The sequence below is a fragment of the Perissodus microlepis genome, chromosome 12 (genome assembly GCF_051167445.1).
Source record: "Perissodus microlepis isolate ML-2025 ecotype Zambia chromosome 12, ASM5116744v1, whole genome shotgun sequence".
Taxonomy (NCBI): domain Eukaryota; kingdom Metazoa; phylum Chordata; class Actinopteri; order Cichliformes; family Cichlidae; genus Perissodus; species Perissodus microlepis.
Window position 1 is genome coordinate 25,209,439 of NC_140472.1, and position 20,916 is coordinate 25,230,354.

General features: G+C 39.2%; 2 protein-coding genes across 2 annotated transcripts; both read left to right on the forward strand.

Annotated features, from left to right (window-relative positions):
- Window positions 1-86: 86 nt before the first annotated feature.
- On the forward strand, window positions 87-14,544 carry spef2 (sperm flagellar and cilia associated 2). The gene is made up of 39 exons (XM_084945955.1): window positions 87-463; window positions 721-823; window positions 924-1,176; window positions 1,366-1,524; window positions 1,707-1,850; window positions 1,952-2,022; window positions 2,161-2,371; window positions 2,554-2,742; window positions 3,743-3,930; window positions 4,836-5,007; window positions 5,227-5,449; window positions 5,598-5,671; window positions 5,815-5,878; window positions 5,989-6,029; window positions 6,249-6,352; window positions 6,487-6,734; window positions 6,851-6,920; window positions 7,009-7,163; window positions 7,337-7,510; window positions 7,665-7,798; window positions 8,046-8,173; window positions 8,318-8,456; window positions 8,585-8,722; window positions 8,812-8,957; window positions 9,072-9,137; window positions 9,227-9,305; window positions 9,491-9,550; window positions 9,648-9,771; window positions 9,847-9,972; window positions 10,176-10,314; window positions 10,647-10,719; window positions 10,845-11,001; window positions 11,102-11,208; window positions 11,342-11,524; window positions 11,774-11,866; window positions 12,208-12,378; window positions 12,457-12,666; window positions 13,107-13,229; window positions 13,840-14,544. The coding sequence occupies exons 1-39, from the start codon at window positions 406-408 to the stop codon at window positions 13,903-13,905; spliced, it is 5,163 nt and encodes a 1,720-aa protein (XP_084802081.1). The 5' UTR covers window positions 87-405; the 3' UTR covers window positions 13,906-14,544.
- A 3,552-nt stretch (window positions 14,545-18,096) lies between these two features.
- pdxp (pyridoxal (pyridoxine, vitamin B6) phosphatase) lies at window positions 18,097-20,843 on the forward strand. The gene is made up of 2 exons (XM_084946684.1): window positions 18,097-18,913; window positions 19,771-20,843. Exons 1-2 carry the CDS (start codon window positions 18,316-18,318, stop codon window positions 20,115-20,117), a joined length of 945 nt encoding a protein of 314 aa, XP_084802810.1. The 5' UTR covers window positions 18,097-18,315; the 3' UTR covers window positions 20,118-20,843.
- The last annotated feature ends 73 nt before the right edge of the window (window positions 20,844-20,916 follow it).

Here is a 20,916-nt window from a genome sequence, read left to right on the forward strand (position 1 = left end):
ATTTTTTTTAATAAACATTTTAACCATAATCAACGTGCCCAGTGTGCTACTATTAAGTCCCCATTACAAGTTATTATTTTCCTTTAATGTCTGATGATGGTTATGTAGCTAAAAATACTTTTGTCCCTTTAGTATTAAGTAGCACAGGTTCTGGATCGGTTAGCAGTTATTAATTCTAGTTTTTAATTACACTTGTTTGTGAAATAAAAACTGATCCAGGGTAAGCTATACTGAGGCGTTCTAATAACGCCACCGGTAATGTTGATAGGGCGCCATGGCAACGGTGTACCAGTGGGATATGCTCCGCTGTTTTTTCTGACGTTAACCTGGGGCTAAAATGTCATAGTCTTAGTAGCGTTAGGTGGTGTGTTGTCTGAGTATAAATGTAAGAGCTGAAAAAGTACGATGTCGGATATATTGTGCCGGTGGCTGAACCAGGAGCTCCAGCTGTCAAAGGCTGTAGGTAAGTTTGTCCAACGAACTAGCTGCTAGCTTAATGAAGCTAAAGTTCGGTATAGATGTTGTTATTAGCTCCTGGACGCTAAAAAGACAAAGGGCACGTCCATCTATAAAGTCAACAACCCAAGGGATATTATTTCAAAGTTAATACACAATACTCATCAACACGTTAACTCATTAAGCCAATAGTTTGTCTGGACTGCTCAAAATATATTATACCAGTCTTTGTTTGGGTAAATGACTAAATGTTCATCTCTACAGAGCCAAAGACCATTGCCAAAGATTTCGCCAGTGGTTACCTAATGGGGGAAGTTTTGCATAAATATCAGCTGCAAAACGATTTCAATATGTTTATGAAGAAAGAGTAAGTTGCCCCTTTTTTTCTGTCTCTTAGCTACAGGTGCTTAATTCTGCAATTCATTTAAGGTGTTCATAATAAGTGTAAATCACACCTTTCGTTTTAGCACCTCTGTCTCCAAACTGAATAATTTTACCCGCCTTGAGCCTACTCTCCAATTACTTGGGATCTCCTTCGACATAAACACAGCTCAAGACCTAATTCAGGAGAAGCAGGGGGCTGCCACACGCCTCCTATACCAACTCTATGTCTCACTTGAGAAGAACAGGAAAGCAGAAATTAGTGGGACAATGATGGAAATTATGCAGCCAGCAGGATGTGCAAGCCTGCACAAAAAGGAGCATCAGATCTATTCTGACGTAAGAGGGCTGTTTGTTGAGTTTTGTATGTGGTTATTAGAGGCTTTTTTCCTTTTGAAGCAGGCTTGTTTTGATCGGTAAGAAACATATTTAGAGTTTAAAAATGTTTTGCTTTTTATGAATAATGAAAAATGAAATCTTGATTTGGGCCCTTAGGTGTATTTTCAAGTGTTTTTTCCTTTCACATAGCGACTGCGTCAGGTGGTGAAACGTGATACAGAATTGAAACTTCAGAAAATTTCCCAGCACTATGAGGAGAAATTCCAGCAGTTTGTGGTGACCCCTCCGATCGAGCAGAAGAGACAAGTCAAAGTCCAGGATGAGAAAAGACTGAAGAATATTGACAAGGTGCTGGAAGATTAAATAGAATATTAGCTTACTTAAATTGGTCTATAACTAAAACCCCTTTCCAAATTCTTTCTCATTCTCAGATGGCACACAGTATTTTCCTTTTGTACATTATCTTATATTATGCTATTGCAATAAATAAAGTTTGAGATACTTACTACTCTGAACTGTGTATGTTGCAGTTGCAGGCATTTCATCAGAAGCACAAAGGCATGACTTTTAACCAGACCACTTATATGCAGGTGCCTAAGCCACCTCCATACATTTCACAGCTCAGCCTAAAGAAGAGACAGCAGCAGCAGAAGCGCAAAGAACAGCAAGCACAGGTGTGATAGAGCTAAAAATGCTGTAATAATTTCCTAACCCATAGAGGAAATTTATTTTTGGTCTGTTGTCTCTTGGGTGTTATTGTGTTTTGTTCACATAGATAGTCCAGACTGAAATAGCCCAGTTTGAGACAAACAGGAAGATGGTAATTACTGCTGGGTTATCATCAAGGTAAGAGAAAAGGAAAATATTTTATTTATGAACTAAGCATATTTTTAAATGTCTGTTTTAATGGACATTTGTTCCACTCTTAAATCTTTGCTACCATATAACTTTTTACATATGTTTTTTCTTTCTTTCTATTTTTAGTGGTCAGTCCCCCATAGATTTTTCCCTTGGTAGCAGCAGTCAGGGCCGTGATTTGCTTGGACGTGGAAATAAGGTGATGTTACAGTCCAGCAACAGATACATACAAGAAATCCGAAAGAGGCTGGAGGAAAATGCTATAGCTTGCAAGGAGAGAGAGAAAAGACAAGACAGATTCCTGGTGGAGCAGCTCAAGGTCCATGAAGCTCAGGAGGTGAAACATCTCGCTGAGAAATATTAATAGCCTTTGTTAGATATATTTAAAAAATCCAGTGGTTCTCAAATGTTTTTCCATCCCTCCTATTTTCTTTGACCTCAAATAGTCTGTTATTTGACTGTCATTTGTCATTTTAACCCCTAAATCAGCTAATTAGCCTCTCCTTCCCCACCCTTCAGGAGGCACGACGAGAGGAGCAACTGGTGAAGCGACTGACACGTCAGACTCAGCAGGAGCAGCGTTTGGCAACCCAGCTACTTCAGATACGTATGCAGAAGGAGGTCATCCGAGAGAACCGCCTGTTCAGAGAACAGCAGTACCAGCAGCGGAGAGAGAGAGACTTCCAGGAAGCTCTGGACAGGGAGGCGGTGAGATAGGATGATATATGAGGACGGATGTCTCACTGCTGTTGTTTTGTATTAGGCTTGGTCAGTAATAGTATTAATTGTCGAGTAGGGATAAAAATAAGAGGCCAGATTTACACAGGTTGTATTGTATCAATAGAATTTGTTATCTTGAAGAGAAACAGATAGACTTGAGAGGTATAGCTAAAGGATATACTAAGAGTGTATGAATCATGTCCATTCAGTGGTCACAGATACACTACAGATGACAGATTTAGTGGAAAACAAATTAGTGATGTTCATGGTTCACTATGGTTTCAGTGTGAAAATATAGCTTTTTTAATAGCGTATAATTATTAGCAGTGGTATAGATTTACAGGTTAACTGTTATCACTTTATAACATTATAAGTTTAATTGTCAACAAATCTCAATAAAAGACAAAAAGCAAATATGATGAAACAGTATGGGGGTGGAGCACTGTGGCACAGACGAATAAACGAAACCAGGCTTTGAATACATGAATACACAACAATGCTAAATACTTTAATTACTGTTTTTTTTAATAGTTTTTATGGGATTTGATGACAGTGGCACGAACATAGAGTCACTTAACTAAATGTCAAATATTTTGTATGTTGTCACCATTTTGTGCTGGTTTTATCACTAATTTAATTTCTCAGGGAACATCAGAGGAGAATTTTGTGAAAACATTTTTCAAATTCAGCTGTTATTTACAGAAGAAATGTAGAAAATCATATAATTAAATGTACACAGAATCTCTTATAGGGTCTTTTTGTGCCTTTTTGTACACTAGGCAGTAGTAGTGATAAATTCTCCTTTTTGTTATTTTTTGTCTTTGTCTTCAGAACTCTTTGTGAATAAAACTTAGTACTAAATTTTATGCAGTAAATGATGAAATGTAATATTTAGCATCTTCCCTAATTTCTTAAAAACACTGGTGATTAGCAGGAACCTTTATACCTTCTCCACTGATTCCCTCTTTCTGACTGGGGTCTCATATAGGCTCTGGCTCAGCAGGCTAAGTTGGATCGTGCAGAAGAGATCAAAAAGGAGCTTGAATTCTGTAACAGGATTGCTGTTGAGAGAGCTCAAAGGAAATATAAGAAGCATTTTGAGAACTGCAGGGGCATTTTGGAGCAGATAATGGACTTGGCCACAAAGGTTGGAGAATATCGACTGCTCAATGGAAAGTACGTAACATAGTTGCTTTGTAAAGATGAAGTATAAATGCAGCAAATGGTGTTTGGTTTCAAAACGGACCTCTTGGTCATTTGATAAATGTGTGAAAATTCAAAAATGTGTTATGTATGTTTTCAGAGGGTACCACTAATAAGTTGCAGAAATATTTTTACATTGGCAACTTCATGATGTGAATAATTGGACTAAGGGTGAAAAGAGCACGTACTCTGCTCTATATACAGATTTAATTTGTTTAAATTAGAACACATTTCAAACTCAAAAAAAATTTACAGATTTTTTTTCTGAAAAAGTAAGTGAAATAATTTGGGCACTTTTTAAAATATAGATTATATTTATTTTAGTTTCTTTTTACTCAAAAACAATATAGAAAGTATTTTAGGAAAGTACTGACAAACTGAAATCTGACTGAAATTTTGAAGTTGTTTTTAATGTTAATGCCAAAGCACTGCACAGTATGGTGCAAATGCTGATGTGAGTTTAAACCTGTGAAAAAATACCAATATTGGAAACTGTCATTGTACAACGGACCAGTGGTCAAATAAAATCGGGCCATGTAAATGTCCAGACTGTCTTTTCTCATGCTCATCATGCCCCATATTTGCTTTTTTGATCTATCCGTCTATCTGCAATGCTGTATGTATGTTATACTAGGTTTTACATGTCTCATGTCCTGTGTCAGCGCTCCTACTCATGACCAGATTAAGCATCCCTGCAGAGTTTATTTACAGCATTTTCCACCTCAGTGAACATTGATTGACTAAATGAATACATTTAGACAACATTAAGAAACGTATTACGGTTGAATTAAGAGACTGGAGATTGTTCAGATTTATAGTCCATATCCAACCTCAGAATTCAAGCTTTGCCTCCTGTCATTTTCTGCTATGATGTCCAGTCGGATTCCAGAGAAGCTGATGAGAGAGTGGAAGGAATTGCTGTTCAGTGGTCTTCCACTTTACGAGCCAATAAAGGACCGCCAGCCAGGGTTTGGGTTCCGTGAACCACTAGACACTATAGAGCTTCAGAAGCAGGAGATACTCAACAATCAGGACTATGATGAATACACTGTGAGTTTGAAATATGAATGCAGTGTTTCAAACATATTTTGTATGCACATTTGCCTGCCCTTAGCTAACTTTTGTTGACGAGGTAACTTTATTTAGAATAAAAAGTGGCATGGCGATTGTGCTACATTTTTGACATTGAAGAAGTGTGTATCTAAATTCAAGTACCCGATGCTGTCTGAATGCCTAAGGTCCTCTTTGTCTTTGACATACGTTTGTCAGAATATGGTGGGTGAGTGGGGATGGCCAGAGGAAGCTGTGGAAGTGAAATTACCCGTGACCAACAATGATATTCTTGGGTACATTGTCCAACGACTGAGGAACGTTGTTGATCCACCCATCACTGAACCATCATCATCCCTATTTCCACACTTTATCCTTAAGGCCTGTGTCCTTGGAAAGTTTGGCTCTGGCAAGACCACCTGCCTGTCCAAGATTGCTGAAGGCATGATATAAGAAAAGATATTTACTGCATATACAAACACAAAGTTAATCTCCACTTAAATCTTTACTTATATTATACTTGTATTATAAATGGATATTGGATATAATTGCATGGTTAGTTGTCACTGTATGTATTGTTTCTGCTTCAGCACATGGCATCTACGTCTTATCGACTGATGCTTTGATTGAAGAGGCACTGAATGCTCACAAGAACGGAGAGAAGGTTAGTTAGAGACAGTAAAATGAGTACTGTAACTTTAGTAGCATCCATTCTTATTATAAATAGACTTTAAAAGATTTTTCACGGCAAACATTTCAGTTATTTCTGCTGTCATTTCAAACAATTATTTTGGACAAAATTAACAGGGCACAGCGCAGCAGCGTGAGGAAGACAATGAGCAACCTCTTGCAAACACATCAGTGAAATCTGGTGGGTTACTGAAGGTCTAATGATTTTATTCTACTCTGTTTTGTATTATACACGATGGTGTGTTTCTTTGCTTAGCTGTTATCATCACTTCTTTTTTCATCTTTTTCCAGATCTTGAAAACCAAGAAGAAAATAGAGCTGGTAATGCAACAGTAAGTGCTGTTTGTGTACTGTATGTGTTGTATTTATCATCTTTGAATTTACTTATCATTTTTCTATTTACTTATACTACGTAACAGCCTGTATCCATTTTATAACACCAATCTGCCTGAGGGAAATTGTTTTTGATCTTTGTTGTTAAAAAATACAAATATATATTTGGAAAATCGAATGATTTGGAATTTGGGTAAAAGCTTTTCTTACTTTTCCAGCTTTCGAAGCGAGCCATACAAGGAGCTGCTGTGGAAAAAGAGCTGAGGAAAGGGAACACTATCCCTAATGAGCTGTTAGTCGACATTATAGTAGAGGCGATCAGGTGAGAAATATTGAGGCCATTGTCTTAATTTTACCAGTTAATGTCACGTTGGTAATAGAAATCCAAATATTCATATACAAAATGAACAACAAATCACACTCTACATAGTGAAATAATTATTCTGTCTGCATTAGTCAGCTTCCATCTCAGTCAGGTTGGATTCTGGATGGATTCCCATTTGACATCACTCAGGCACATCTTCTAGAGAAAGCCCTTGGTGGAGCTGTATCCTTAGAAAAGGAAGTTGTTAATAGCAGGAAGAACCTTGCTAAAGATCCCAATCCACCAAAACCTCCACCACCCCCTGCACCTGTGCTGGACCTGGTTTTGCTCCTGGATATCCCTGATGAGCATGCAATCAGTCGTGGATACACTAAAATGGGTTTGATAAACTCTTAGGAGCTTAATAATGTGTATTAACATTCACCCAAATATTAACTGTTAGGCTGTGTTTACATGAAACAAGTTAAATCTTAGTGTAACGTTTATGTTGTGCAGATCTGGACGATGCTCCTAGAACCTCCCAGCATGCAGACAAGAATGTGTATCTGGCACAGATTGGACACAGGTACAAAAGAAGAAAATAGGGAGCTTAATTTGAAGGAATAACCTTTGTTCTGTGTCTGTTAATATCCAACATGATTCCTTCCCTTCAGGATAACAGCTTTTCAGGATACCTGGCCAAAACTGGAGAAATGGTTTGGCGAAAAGCAAAACATTTTGGTCCGTGTTGATGCAGATGTAGATGTTCAGGAGCTTTACAGTAGGGTGGAGTCTATCCTGCATCAAGCTATGTTGAAAACACAGGGAGGTGAGTGGTTGGTGTTTTGTAATTCAGCTCAATTTAGTGAACTTGGATTGTCATCGTCCTTGCCTATGCTTCCAGGATTAGCTACAGTACTTTTATTTATATAGTAAACTAAGTGTTGTAGATCACTTCTTCATAGCATTTACTTTCAAAATTATGACATATTCTCTTATCAGCTTTTTCCAGTCCTCCTGTTGAAGATGCTGTACTAGACAGTGCAAAAGCTCCCAAGTTGTCCTCTTCAAGTGTACCTTCAGATATAGACCAGCCTACAGCTCTCACTGAAGAAACTATTGAGCCCACAGAGTCCTGCTCCAGCCTTAAAGAGGAAAAGGTCCAAAGTCTCAGAGGTGACTTGCTCAGGATTCTGCTAATTTAAACAATTGTGTGTGTCTTTTCACTGACTTGTTTTAGGTCATTTGATATTTTTGACAAATAAGTATTTTAAGGTGGTTTGGCACTAATTTGTGATTATTTACGTATTTTTTCTTGCTTTCTCAAAAGGGCCCAGTAGGAGTGCATCAGTATCCTCAGTGTGCAGTGTTAGCTGTCAAGGAGCCCCCCAAAACTCACCTAAGTCTAAGTCTTTCTGCCCCCGATCATCTGTCCAGCTCTATGTGAATGAGCCACTTCCTCCAGTATGATACGACCCTGTATACATTTGTTGTCTTCCCTGAAAGATTTAGTTTTGTTAGTTAGCGGATATGACTCACTGGAGGTAACTATAGGGAGGCTTTATTACACAATTTAGTCCATGAGCAGTTTCAGAGTTAATGAGATTTATTAGATGAAATTCGTTGCTATATATCTTCTGCTGCAGAGTATTTTGTTTGGTTTTGTCTTTTTTTACTCTGTCCTCTCATACTTCCATTTGATCCTGTCTAGGAGATCCCAGAGTACCTGTGCTCATACTGGGACACATTGTGCGATTCTTATGTAGACGGTGTAAAGACGGTGATGCAAGAGCTGCGCTTGCAACGCTCTGTTATCAACCATCACCTGTTTAATATCAGGTATTCTGCCAAGCCTTTGTTTAAACCTATAGGTCAGAAATGTTTTACAAATAAAAGATGAATTTTCATTGAAAACAATCATTTATGAAAACTGGTGCTATATTAATTTATTAATGTGCATTCTTTGGTTTTTGGTGTCTGCAGAGAGCATTACAAACATTATTTGGGGCGCCCAGACTTAAAGCAGGAGTTAGTGTCTCAATGGCAGAAGAACTTCAACAGCATACCTGATGATATGAGAGAAGATGAGGATACCAAAGAAGAGCTACATCTGAGATTGGATGTAAGACTTTACAATACAAAACAAAACAAATATTCCTAAAATCATGAAATTTGTATTAAAAACCAATGAAATAAACTTAAAAAACAAACAAACATATATTTATGATTTAATGATTTGCGGGCATACAGGAGCTACGTGAACGTTTGTGGGACATTACTGACAAGCGTAAGGAGCAGGATGAGCAAGAGAGGGCTTCTCTCATGAGTGATGGTTGGTTGGAGGAGCACATTGTTGTTCTCGTCAACCACCACTCTATACTTACGCAGGTAACATTGTAGTTTTTGTTTTGGCTACGTCTCTTACATAAAATGTTTCTTAAATATCACCATAATCTTTGATTGTTAATGTTGTGTAGGTGGAGTTGAACCGCTTCCAGGAGATGCTCTGTATTCTCAGGGTGTACTATTTAAGCATGTGTGGACAGATGCTTCCCAAACCACTCTCAACTTTTTTTTATGTTCCTTTAATGGAAAACACAGAAAATAAGGATCAGGATGAGAGGCAAGACAGATATTATTATTAGCCGCTCAGACATATTAATACATATTAATTAGTGAAATGATAGAATGCTAAACATTTACACATAATGAGCACAGAAAGTTTTTGTTTCATCAGTAGTGAACCACCAGGATCAAGTTTGTGCAATCTGGATGAAGGAGAGGACAAGAAGAAGTTACATTTGTAAGGGAGAAGCACACTTGCACTAGTTTTCATTGTTTGTTGTTCAGTCATAGAAACACTTCCCTGTTTTGTTTTGTTTTTTTCTTTAGTACTCCACTCACCAGACATCCTGACGCCTCTGGAAGGGTCTCCAAGACAAAAGGCCAAGATCAGCCAGAACCTGTTCAAGTCAGATTTCCTGTCTCTCTTTATGTGCCCTTTATTTTTCAGCGCACACACACACACACACATAGACACATCTTGCTAATGTTAATGGATTTTAGATGCGGTTTGTGAATTTGTACCTTAACTTACATAAAAATGTTGATGTTATTGACCATTTCACTTTTTAAAAAAATGTTTTTTTATAATAGCCACCACACGAAAAACTGATATCTGGCTATGAGGAAGCACTCACAGCTATCAGCAATCTGGTAATGGTCTATGTATATTTCTAAAAAGATTCATGGAGGTATTTTTATGGAAGTATATACTTGATTTCTGAATGGAATGGATTATATATTTCTATAGGTGTCAGGAGAAACAGACCGGTCGGAGATAAAAGAGCAGGACGAGAAACTACCAGAGAAAGAAAAGGAGAAAGCCTCCACAAGTGAAAATAAAACCAACAAACAAAAGGAGTCATCCAAAAAAGGCATGTCTCATGTAGATTATTAATAAAGTCATAGTGGTGCCCACACAACTTTCACTGTTCATTTTGTTGCTCCAGATCAGTCATCCCCACCACAGACACCCAGCCAGGCAACAGCCGAGGAGAGAAACTCAGAGAAGCCTTATAATCCTAAAGTTAGAGAAAAATTGCACAGAGAATATTCAGCTGCAGTAACTCATGAGGGTATACACACACACACACACACACACACACACACACACACACACACACACACACACACACACACACACACACAACACACACTAAGAGAGGCAGTGGTTTCTCTCTCTGTCTCTTATATCCATCTATTTATGCATTTTGAGTTGTGCACATACATGCAAATGTGTTGATGTCCCTCTGTTTGTGTGCATGTGCCTGCTTTCTAGAGGATGCGGTAAAGGCCCGCATTGCACTGGTGAAAGCTCATGGTCTGGTGATGGTACAGTCTCTGCAAAGCACAGCAGAAGAGATTTTTGGCAACATGGAGAAGTGGCTACACGAACGCTATCTTGCAGAAATGAAGAGGTATGGTACAGTGTGAGCATCAGCTTGAAACAGTCTTCAGATCTAGTAACCTGTCAGTGTAATTGCGTTATCTAAGCCTCACAATTTGCAAAGGGTATCACCACACGTTTGCCCCTTGATGTAATTTTTATTTATTGTGCGACAAATGATTTTAGTATGTCATTGTTACCATAATGCTATACATGTATGTCAATAGGTGCTTTTGCCACTAAGATAAATGTTATACTAATGGTCAACTTTTTATACACTATTTTTGAATCAGAGAGATTTTCTGTCATAAATGGCATAAAAGAAATTCTTCATATTTTATGAGTCTTTCTTCTTTTCTTTAGCATTGACCAATTAACAGAAGTGGTTCACCACCATATAGAGACTGGTGGTAAGTTGAAGAATGAGCTGGTGTTGGTAAGTAATGACTTCTTTCTTATATATATATATATATATATATATATATATATATATCTCACATTTTAATAAATTATTCCAGAAGAATCTGACACTTCCATCATTTTCCATATTCTATTCATCAGGAGTGTTTTGACTTCTATCTGAATGGAGACTGCCGTGTGGTTGCTAGCCCACTTCCCCCTCCCCGTCCACCTCCTTTGGAGAAACCCATGAGGTCCACCCCAACCATAGCTCAGCTAGAGTTACTGTACCAGCAGCTATACAGCATTTCTCCATCAGGTGCAAATTGGAGAGACAAGCTCTGGTGTGGAGCAATTAATTCTACAGTAATGTCTGTCAGTTAATCCATTATTTACTTCTCCTCCCTGCTTACTTTAAGGCTTCATGTCTACGTCTGGGTTCTTCAGTTTGCTCAAAGATATCATAACTACTAACATGGGCAAAGACACCTTGCCTGAGCCCTGGATGGACAAAAGTGAATCGCAGGTACAGAAACTTTTAGAGTTGAGTAATAATATATGACAGTGTGGTTTAAAGACTGCAAAACATTTCTGCCTCATGTTGTTCTGTCATATTATGCAGATTTTGCAAACAGTGTTATTGTCTGTTCTGTTCCCAGTTGATGGAGATTGTGTCTTCATTGACGGACAGCTATGAGCTGGTAGACTGGCGTCGGTTTCTGCTCAGTGCTGCTCTTCCTTGGCCATTTCCTTTGTTAAGTCAGCTGCTGGATGTGCTACAACAGTTCAAGGCAGCAGATACTGGTGACATAGGCTATATAAATGAGGAGAACTACTTGAGAGTAAGTCCATTTGTTGCCTTGTTAACTGTAACATTTTAACTGATTTTTTAAAAATCACATTAAATCATTCTACTCTAGATAAAGCTACCCTCACACTTTCTATGACCCTTCTTGTTCCGTGATCAGGCCTTGGTTTGAGTTATAATATCACATTTAGACTGTATTATGTATTTGGTAGAATATAAAATGAAATGCATACCTCCCTAAAAAGAAGTGATTAAGTAGCTTTTCTTGCCTCTTTGTCATCAGACAGAGTTGTGGTTCTCCACTGAAAGTGTCCAGACTGTTCCCGAGGACCCATCTGAGCCTGTACCTTATGTGCGTCTGGCCAACCTTCGCAAGGTGACTTCCTATCAAGCCTAAAAACTTGGTTGGGTTGTTTCACTGCCACAGTGGTAAATTTAGATGGGCGTAGTGCACAAGCAACATAAATGAAAAAAAACCCCACACAGTGTAAAAACATCAAAGGTGCTATAGAGCATTTTCCAGCTTTTGAAATGTTACAATAAAAAATGCCATTTTGTTCATTTCCATATTGTAAAAATCATTAACCTACAACACAAAAGGGAGTGGATCCAGTCATTCTGATCATTTTCTAATTCTCCATCATCTTTTTTCAGGTTAAATGAGCTGCAGTTAATAAATGAATTAACTGTAAAATGTGGTCTTTTTTCTTTCCTCAGTTCTTTTTCCACATGTTTGCAGACCACTCCTTCTCTCCCTCTCGATTGGATTATGTGTCCATGCTGAAGTACTTTGCTGCAGACCCCAACCCCACACAGGGCTTCATCCGAGCACTTAGCGTGGTCCTTGGTCAAAAACTCACGCATTCCTCACTGAGCCATCTTGTCAAAGTGAGTATGTAAAAGGAAAAGTATCATGCAAAATCACTGCACTGCATTTCACATTATCATTGTGGGTTGTGTATTCAGTCTATGCCCATCATAGAAGAGAATGCAGACCTCTCCTCCTCTGAACTTGACTACAAGGAAGAAGGGGCTCTCAGTGCATCAAGCATTTTGGGGGATGAGCAGGAAGTGTCGATCCCTGCTCTCCTTTCTGTCATCTGCCACAAAATCACTAAGATGGAAGACAAAAGCCACGTTCCCTCCGGCAGCCCGAATCAGAAGGAGCACACTGCGGTATAGATGCCTATGAGAACTCAAACTGAGCATTTAGTAAATTTAATAAATAAAAATTACAACTAAAATAAATGAAGGATTAGATTAATTTGGAAAATGAATAAATGTAGAAAAATAGGTGAGGTCTTATAATTTTTGTAAGTCTTACAAGATCACACACTTGTTACCTTCCAGGCACTATGTTTAGTCTTTTAATGGTACTATGATTGAGGTGCTGTCAAAATAAGATGGACCCCTGAAGAAAATCTCCAGTATAACAAACTGTTAGTTGTTGTATGTGTGTAATAGCAGAACTGAAGAACAGATGCATTTCCAAGGACAGGATTAGGAGCCATTAGGAGCAATGCTAACAAAGCGTATCATGACCATGAGCATAAATATTAACCATAACACTAAGCACTTCTCTAATGATAATACTATTACTGTCTGCTGGCCTGCAGAACCTGGTGGAAGTATTCAGAGAGCTGGGATATGATCCTGAGGACCATGTCCCTTTTTCCATTCTCTCTCAGCATCCTTCTGTTCTGTCGCTGATGGAGAGTTGTACACACCACCAGCTTGTGGTAAGTTTCTACTTACTGACTCACCAGTATTGATCATAGTTTGTTTTTTACTCTGACCCATGGCTTCAGTGAGAGTCCAACATTGCATAACCTTTGTCCTCTCCTACACTGAGTCATGTGTAGGAGTCATGCCTACTTATCTACAGTTGTGGTTTACGTGCACTCATCATGAGTTATTTGGAGCTCTTGATGATTTCTTTGAATTGTTCTTTTACCACGGTGGAATGATTGCACAGTATACATCTTTAATTACTTTAAAAAAATGCGGTGCAAATATTTGGATTTTTAAAAAATTATTATTTTCTCTAATCACACAATTTCAAAAGTATGCAAACAGGCATACTCATATACGATATTTGCCTATTTTTCGCTTAGCAAGTTGCACCTTGACCAAATGACCAAATGCTTTTGATTACCATCAACAAGCTTCTGACATAATTCTGGCTGGATATTTGACAACTTTTCTTGGCAAAAACTTCATCCGCCCTGGAAAAAGAACACTTTAAAGAAATCATTAAATGCCCAAAATGATGATGGCTGTAAACTCAACTGTATATTTAACATAATGTGCAAATGTATTCTCACTGAGTATTCTCTCACTGTCCTTCAGAACATTCATGGAGTGTTACTGGACAGTCAGCATGGAGGAGAGACTAACAGCTCAACACTTTCATAAAGGATAAGATAAAGACATAATTCTGGCCGCACTGTGAAGAACTCTAACTTGGGAAATGCACATGTGGATGCTTTTGAAGTGTTCTAATTACTTTAATGTTTAAAATGCTATGTTAATAGGTGTGCATCCATACACTGGTGTTGTACTACATATTTGAGATGGGAACAATAACATATGGTGGTGGATTGAACTTTCATGACTGAGGTGCTTCTTTTTTAATGAACTCTGTGCATTGTCCAGGATAATTCAGATGTCAAGCCTGACTTGTCCGTCACTTCCTACTGTGGCACCAACAACCCTATCATAGTTCATTCAGGATGTATGTGTTATGGTAGCAGCTTTCCACTTTTTTCATAAACGGAGAAGTATGAATAAATGATATTTCAACAAATAATGTAGATTGTTAGACAATTTGTTTTACTAAAGGCAAAAAAACATGTTATTATACCAATACTATGTTCTAATAATAGGACCTCTCTTTGTAAAAGGATGATTTTGCCAAGCATGAGGCATTTCTGGTTTTATGGTGATAATCCATTTTGTTCTGCTGATATCTTCTGGAAATTTGTCCATTTGTCTTGATCATTACTCAGTTTAATAAGATGCCTGGCTCATTAAATTGAACTTTTCCATAAGGAATTGTTTTAGCAGCAAGGTTTTTATTATCTGTTTCTAATGAAGGAGAATAATTTTGTTACCACATAATACAAACAGCACGGGTAATGTATTTTGGACTTTTTTGCTTCTGGCTATCTCCGTCCTTTAGTCTGCCAAGATCCTGTTTGTCTGATTGGTGAGTAATGGAGTGTCCATCCATCCCTTTTCTTCCACAAATCCAATTCAGGCTGAAGCTTTTCCCAGCTGCCACAGAGCAAGACTTTTGGTACACCTTGTACAGGTCATCAGTCTGTCGCAGGGCTAACACATAGAGACATATTCACACCTACAGGCAATTTAAAATTACCAATTAACAAACAACAAACAAGATTTTTACTGACCAGGTATTACACAAATTTTAGACGACTTGTTTACATATACAAACATGACAGGAGACACAGCTGATAAAGTCTCAGGGATCTTAAAAACAAAACAAAACAAAAATGTATGCCCATTTAGTCTCTGTTAGACTTTCTTTGAGCATTCTTGAGTTAATGGTACTGTAAAATAGAAAGTCATTATAGCTTCCTCTCTCTTTGTCTCAGGCTCAGGGGGTTGGGAAGCGTATCTGTAACCGGAAGGTCGCCGGTTCGATCCCCGGGCTCTCTGTCCTGGTCGTTGTGTCCTTGGACAAGACACTTTACCCTACTGCCTACTGGTGTTGGCCAGAGGGGCCGATGGCGCGATATGGCAGCCTCGCTTCTGTCAGTCTGCCCCAGGGCAGCTGTGGCTACAACCGTAGCTTGCCTCCACCAGTGTGTGAATGCGAGAGTGAATGAATAGTGGCATTGTAAAGCGCTTTGGATGCCTTGAAAAACGCAATATAAATCCAATCCATTATATTACTGACCTTGATGCTTGTAACCCCTGCTCCTTCATCCTGGAACACAAACCCAGTACGTCAGGGTTATTGTCATCCTTTCAACCTTTACATTACCTCAGTAATATATCATAACAGTATATAGGTACTCTCCCAATAGCTCAATATAAATAAATCAGAGGCTCAAAAGCGTTATGTGACTTTTTATATGGTTTCTTGATTCTCTCCAGGTGTCCATTATATAACTTTCTATCCTGGTACTCTGAAGGGTCAGGATCCATCCAGTATCCTACATTCCAGTGATCAGTTCCCAACTTTCTGACCACTCAAACATCTGGGCTCAGGCAATGAACCTTTTTTATTCTTTACTGACTTCTACAATAAAGGTAATATCTGCACATCATCCCTGAACACTTAGTTGTCAGTAGCACTTTAGAAATACTAATATTATAATATCTAAGCATCTGATTTCAGTTATACTTACTCTGTAGTAGTACTTTTAACTTACCTCAATTATCTCTTGATTTACTGAGATTTCTTTGTTATCTAAGATCAAAAACTGTTTCCATTAGCAGACAGTCTAAATACTGTGCTGGTGGGAGGTCTTTTTTATCCTTTCGCTAATAACCAATTAGGACAGCTTTTACTGTCCATTCAGTGCGTTGTTGCCTTTTCTCTTTGTTGTCTAGCAGTTAAATTGCATTCATTTAAATTTGATTTTATTTATATGGGACCAAATCACAACAACAGTTGCCTCAAGGCCAATCAGTGGCACCTGTGCTAGTTACAAGTGCCCCTGGGTCTTCTCTCTGCCTTGTGTCCAAACTGAAACAGAGGGCAGAAAAAACACTAAAATCATGACAGGAGGGGAGGAAACAAGGAATATATAAGAAAATTAGAAAGCTGCTTAAGATTGTAGATGAACAAAGCAGAATCCTGGAATTTCACAGTGCAGAGAAGAAAAACAAAACATAATAGTGATCAGAGTACATGGAACAAACATTAGTAATATATGTCCAAAATAATGTAATAAAAAAAACCCTTCTACTTTATCTTAAATTTTATGTTTTTCATTGCTGATTTAAGATGGAATTTCTGTATTTTGTGCATTTTTACAGCAATTATTATGAAACCAAACCAAATTTACTACAGGTCACCTGCAGTGATAAAGAAACCAGCAAACATATAATGATTTTTAAACAGTAAAATTGTACAACAGAGGGAGTGGAAGTTAAATAATGATTAAAACATTGGAGAAGTTTAATCTCTGAAATCTAAATGTATGTATTTATTTTTCTTTAACTTATTAGAGGTCAAAAGATTAAGCTAGTTTGGACCTTTCTGCCGGCTCATGGTCTGTGCGAGAAAGGATGGACAGCGAGGCAGAAAACAGCAGTCTCTGTGCATGAATCTGTTGTTGACCTATCATTTTGTGAAGTTCAAATCTGGGATGTTTTTGTGTTAGAGCCCCACCTAGTGACGTGAGGTGAAGACTGCACTGAGAGTGAGCCACCTCTAGCAACTCATTAACAGAAATCTTATAACCACGTGTTGTTAAAATAATTTCTTTTAGGAGGTTTCTGCCATCTCATTATTAATGTTATTGCTGTTAGGAATACCTGTAACATTTTTCGTTCTCTGTTAATAATCATGAAGTTTCTTTTACGTCATAAGGATTATTTTGCTACTTTGTTTTTACTCTGGTATATTTCAGAGAGATATTATTATTGGCGTTATGAACAATTGGCCATGGCTTGGATACTTATCAGTAAAGAATAGAAGTTTCGTCCTCCTGGGTAAAGGCATCCGAAGTGTAGAACAGCACAAAAAATATAAAGAGCTTTATTAAATTTGCAGCGTTTGATTTGGTGTTGATTAGATATTTATTTATTAAGCTGCATTACACATTGTTTTTTTCTGTGTTTGTTGAAAAAAAATGGTAAAAATGAAACAACACCCACTGGACACTTCATTAATTACACTTTGCTAGTACTGGATTGGACCCCCTTTTGAGACGACTTTAGCTTTGTGGCATGGTGCATTAACCTGCTGGAAGAAGTCATTATAAGGTGGGTGCACTTTAGGCATAAAGGGATAGACGTGGTAAGCAACAATACTCAGATAGGCTGTGGTGCTTGGATGATGCTTAATTTGTTTTAAGGGGCCCAAAGTGTACCAAGAAAATACCCCCCACACTGTGACACAACCAGTACCAGCCTGAACTGATGATACAAGGCAGACTGGAACCATGCTTTCATGCTGTTTATACCAAATTCTGACACTACCATCTGAATGCCATTAAGAAATAAAGGTTCATCAGACCAGGCAACTTATTTTAAACCACTTTTCATCCAATTTTGGAGGGCCTGGGTGAATTTCAGCCTCGGTTTCCTGCTGTTACCTGAGAGCAGTGGCAGCTGCTGTGGTCCTCTGATGCTGTGGCCCATTTGCTTCAAGGTTCAGTATGTTACCTTGGTTTTAATGAGTGATTATATAAAATGAAAAATAGGACCATTGTGCACAATGGTTACTCCTTAAAAGTATTTTAATTGTGGTGCTCTATTTTCTCCCATAGTGATCTTTTGGTTTGGACTTTTTTTTTTTTTAAATTTAATGCCATGTTTTGTCCATCAGCCGCCACGGGGGCGCAATTTAATTTTTAGAAGGCACTATTCTTATAATCGACGAATCCAATTGGCTCAACTTCTACAGTTTGATTGGTCAGTCTTGACAGCGTGGGCGTGGTTAGATGTCAATGTTTTTGTGGCTCGCTCCGTGTATGTAACCGCACCAAGGACTCTGCAATGTGATTTCCTGACATTGATTTGTTTTCGTATCATTTAACCCGCTGTCTTCACCGCATGATGTACCAGCTTTCAACGTGGGGGATCACTAGAAGGTGAAAGACGGAAGTAACCGAGGAAAAAGCCGGAATGGCAGGCGCCTTTGGCTTTAAAGGCTGCCAGAAAATTCGAGGACCTCAGATTAGAAATCTGCTTGAGGCGAAGGACTTCTTTCTCTTCGACTGCGACGGGGTCATATGGCACGGAGAGAACGCGATAACGGGCGCCGCGAAGGTGGTGAGCTCGCTGATCCGGCGCGGCAAAAACGTGGTGTTCGTCACCAACAATTGCACCAGGCCGCGGGAGAATTATGTGCACAAGTTCTACCGGCTGGGCTTTACCGACGTGATGCTGGAGCAGATCTTTAGCTCGTCGTACTGCTCGGCTCTCTACCTGAGAGACGTCGTCAAGGTCCCCGGCCAGGTGTTTGTCATCGGCTGCGACGGACTGCGCAGAGAGCTGCAAGAGGCAGGCATCCCCTGCGTGGAGGAGGCGGATGATCCGGACGCCACTATCTACGACTGCGCCCTGGCTCCGGACGTCAAGGCAGTGCTGGTTGGACATGATGACAAACTGACTTTTCTGAAACTGGCCAAAGCCTCCTGCTACCTGAAGGACCCGGAGTGTCTGTTCCTGGCCACCGACAACGACCCCTGGCACCCTCTGTCAAGTGGAAGGATACTACCAGGTATAATGGGGATGAGGTTTAATTACCACATAGTGTTGCTCATTCACGTCACGTTAAGATATTCGTTTTTCTGACAGACATGGATAGATTGCTAAAATGGCTTAGCGGTCAAGGGACCAGGATGTCAAGAGGTCAGAGGGCCCTAAAACTTACTTATTCTGCAAAAATAGCTGGGCTTGTGCATCACAGGTTTCTTTTCACATGTTCATCAGCATGAATCTGCAGTGTCAGGACAGGTCTGCAGAGAACCAATGGCTAAAACAACAAGAGCTCCGGCTTGTTGCGTTATTTAAACTTTTTTTTTGTTCACTGCACCACTCTTCAGGGGCCCACCACTGCACAGATACACACAGAACGCACCTGGAAGCTTCACTGCAGTATATTTAACCCACAACCCGAGGCACAGCTACCTCCTGGCCTCAGGCTTGTATCAGTTCATCATAACTTGTTTGCAGAGCTTTAAGATAAGGTAGTAATTGGGTTACCCAGAGACCATAGGGTAAAAGATGCTGGTTCAACTCAAGCTCAGGGCTCTGGTGCATGTCATCAGTCCTCTCTGCCCTCATTTCCTCCTGATATGTTTAAGATAAAAAAAAAAAAAAGCCCAAAAAACATGTAAGAGCAGTTGTCAGTTTAGCTCACTCAGTAATCCATTTTAGATTCCACAAATCTGAAGGGTGATTTTTTTATTTTTTTTTTCCCCCCAAAAACAAGTGGCCCTCTGGAAAATATTTATGGCTTGTACCTACTGACTGCGCAGCTTATATGAGATGCTCAGAACTATTAATAGCATGCAGCTGGAAATGAAAGTGGTTGGTGGTGATTCAGTCATCTTTACTCCGCCTCTCCCCCTGCAGGTTCTGGCTCCCTCACAGCAGCCTTGGAGGTGGCCTCAGGACGCAAGGCCACTGTGATCGGAAAGCCCAGCCGCTTCATGTTCGAATGCATCTCCAGTCAGTTCAGAGGGGTGGATCCCGCCCAGTGCCTGATGGTCGGGGACCGCCTCGAGACGGACATGCTGTTCGGGTCCAACTGCGGCCTCGACACCATGCTCACTCTCACTGGTGTGTCTCAGATCGAGGAGGCCCAGGAGTACAGGAATAGTGACCAAACCACCAACCACAGCTTGGTGCCCGACTACGTGGTGGACACCATTGCTGATTTCTTACCGGCTTTTGAGGAACTGGACGAACAGAGCAACTGAAGAGTCTGTTGTCTCCTGTACAGAGCACAGATTGCTTCAAGTGCAATGTTGAGTCTTTAGTTTCTTAATAAATAACAAGGCGCTGTTTATGTTGTGACCAAGACTGATTTAAGGCAAATCATTTCCATAATCACAGTAATCCAGTGCATACCTCAGTGTTTCTTCAAGTGTTGTGCTCATTTTGTGACTTGACAGTTTCTGTAGCTTTACGTGTTTATAATAATCTATGAATATACTGCAGTTTTGTGTTCACACAGATCATACCGTGTTTGATATTGAGTTTTAAACATCCAGAGGTATTTTTGTAAAGCCATGAATTGTTCTGAATTCATGTGTTTAGAAGCTGGCTGTTTAAAGTTTGTTGCCAAACAGGAGACATGTACTTACTAATGCTGAATTATCTTCAAGTGTGCTTGCCTAGGTGTCACTTCTAATTATAACCACAAGAAGATAAAAAACTAACAGTGTGAGCTTTTCTCAGCTCTGGTAGAGACTAAGCTGACAATCTGCCAGGCAGACAGGTAAAGTGTTCATTCACTTCCGGCCTTTCTGTCATGTCTGTGCTACTTGTGCCAATATTCATCGGAGTAAACGGCTTACTGAAACTCATAGCTAGAAAGCCAATAATGGTTGCCTATCATACTGCACTGTTGTGAACTTTCAGTGTTATTAATGTTTACTATATAGAGCATGCCAGCAATGGTAACAATAAATACCTTAAATTAATTTTTTCTTGAAAAGAGTGGTGGCCTGTTACTAGAATTCCCTTTATGGTCTGCTTGTTTAGAATCTGCACAAT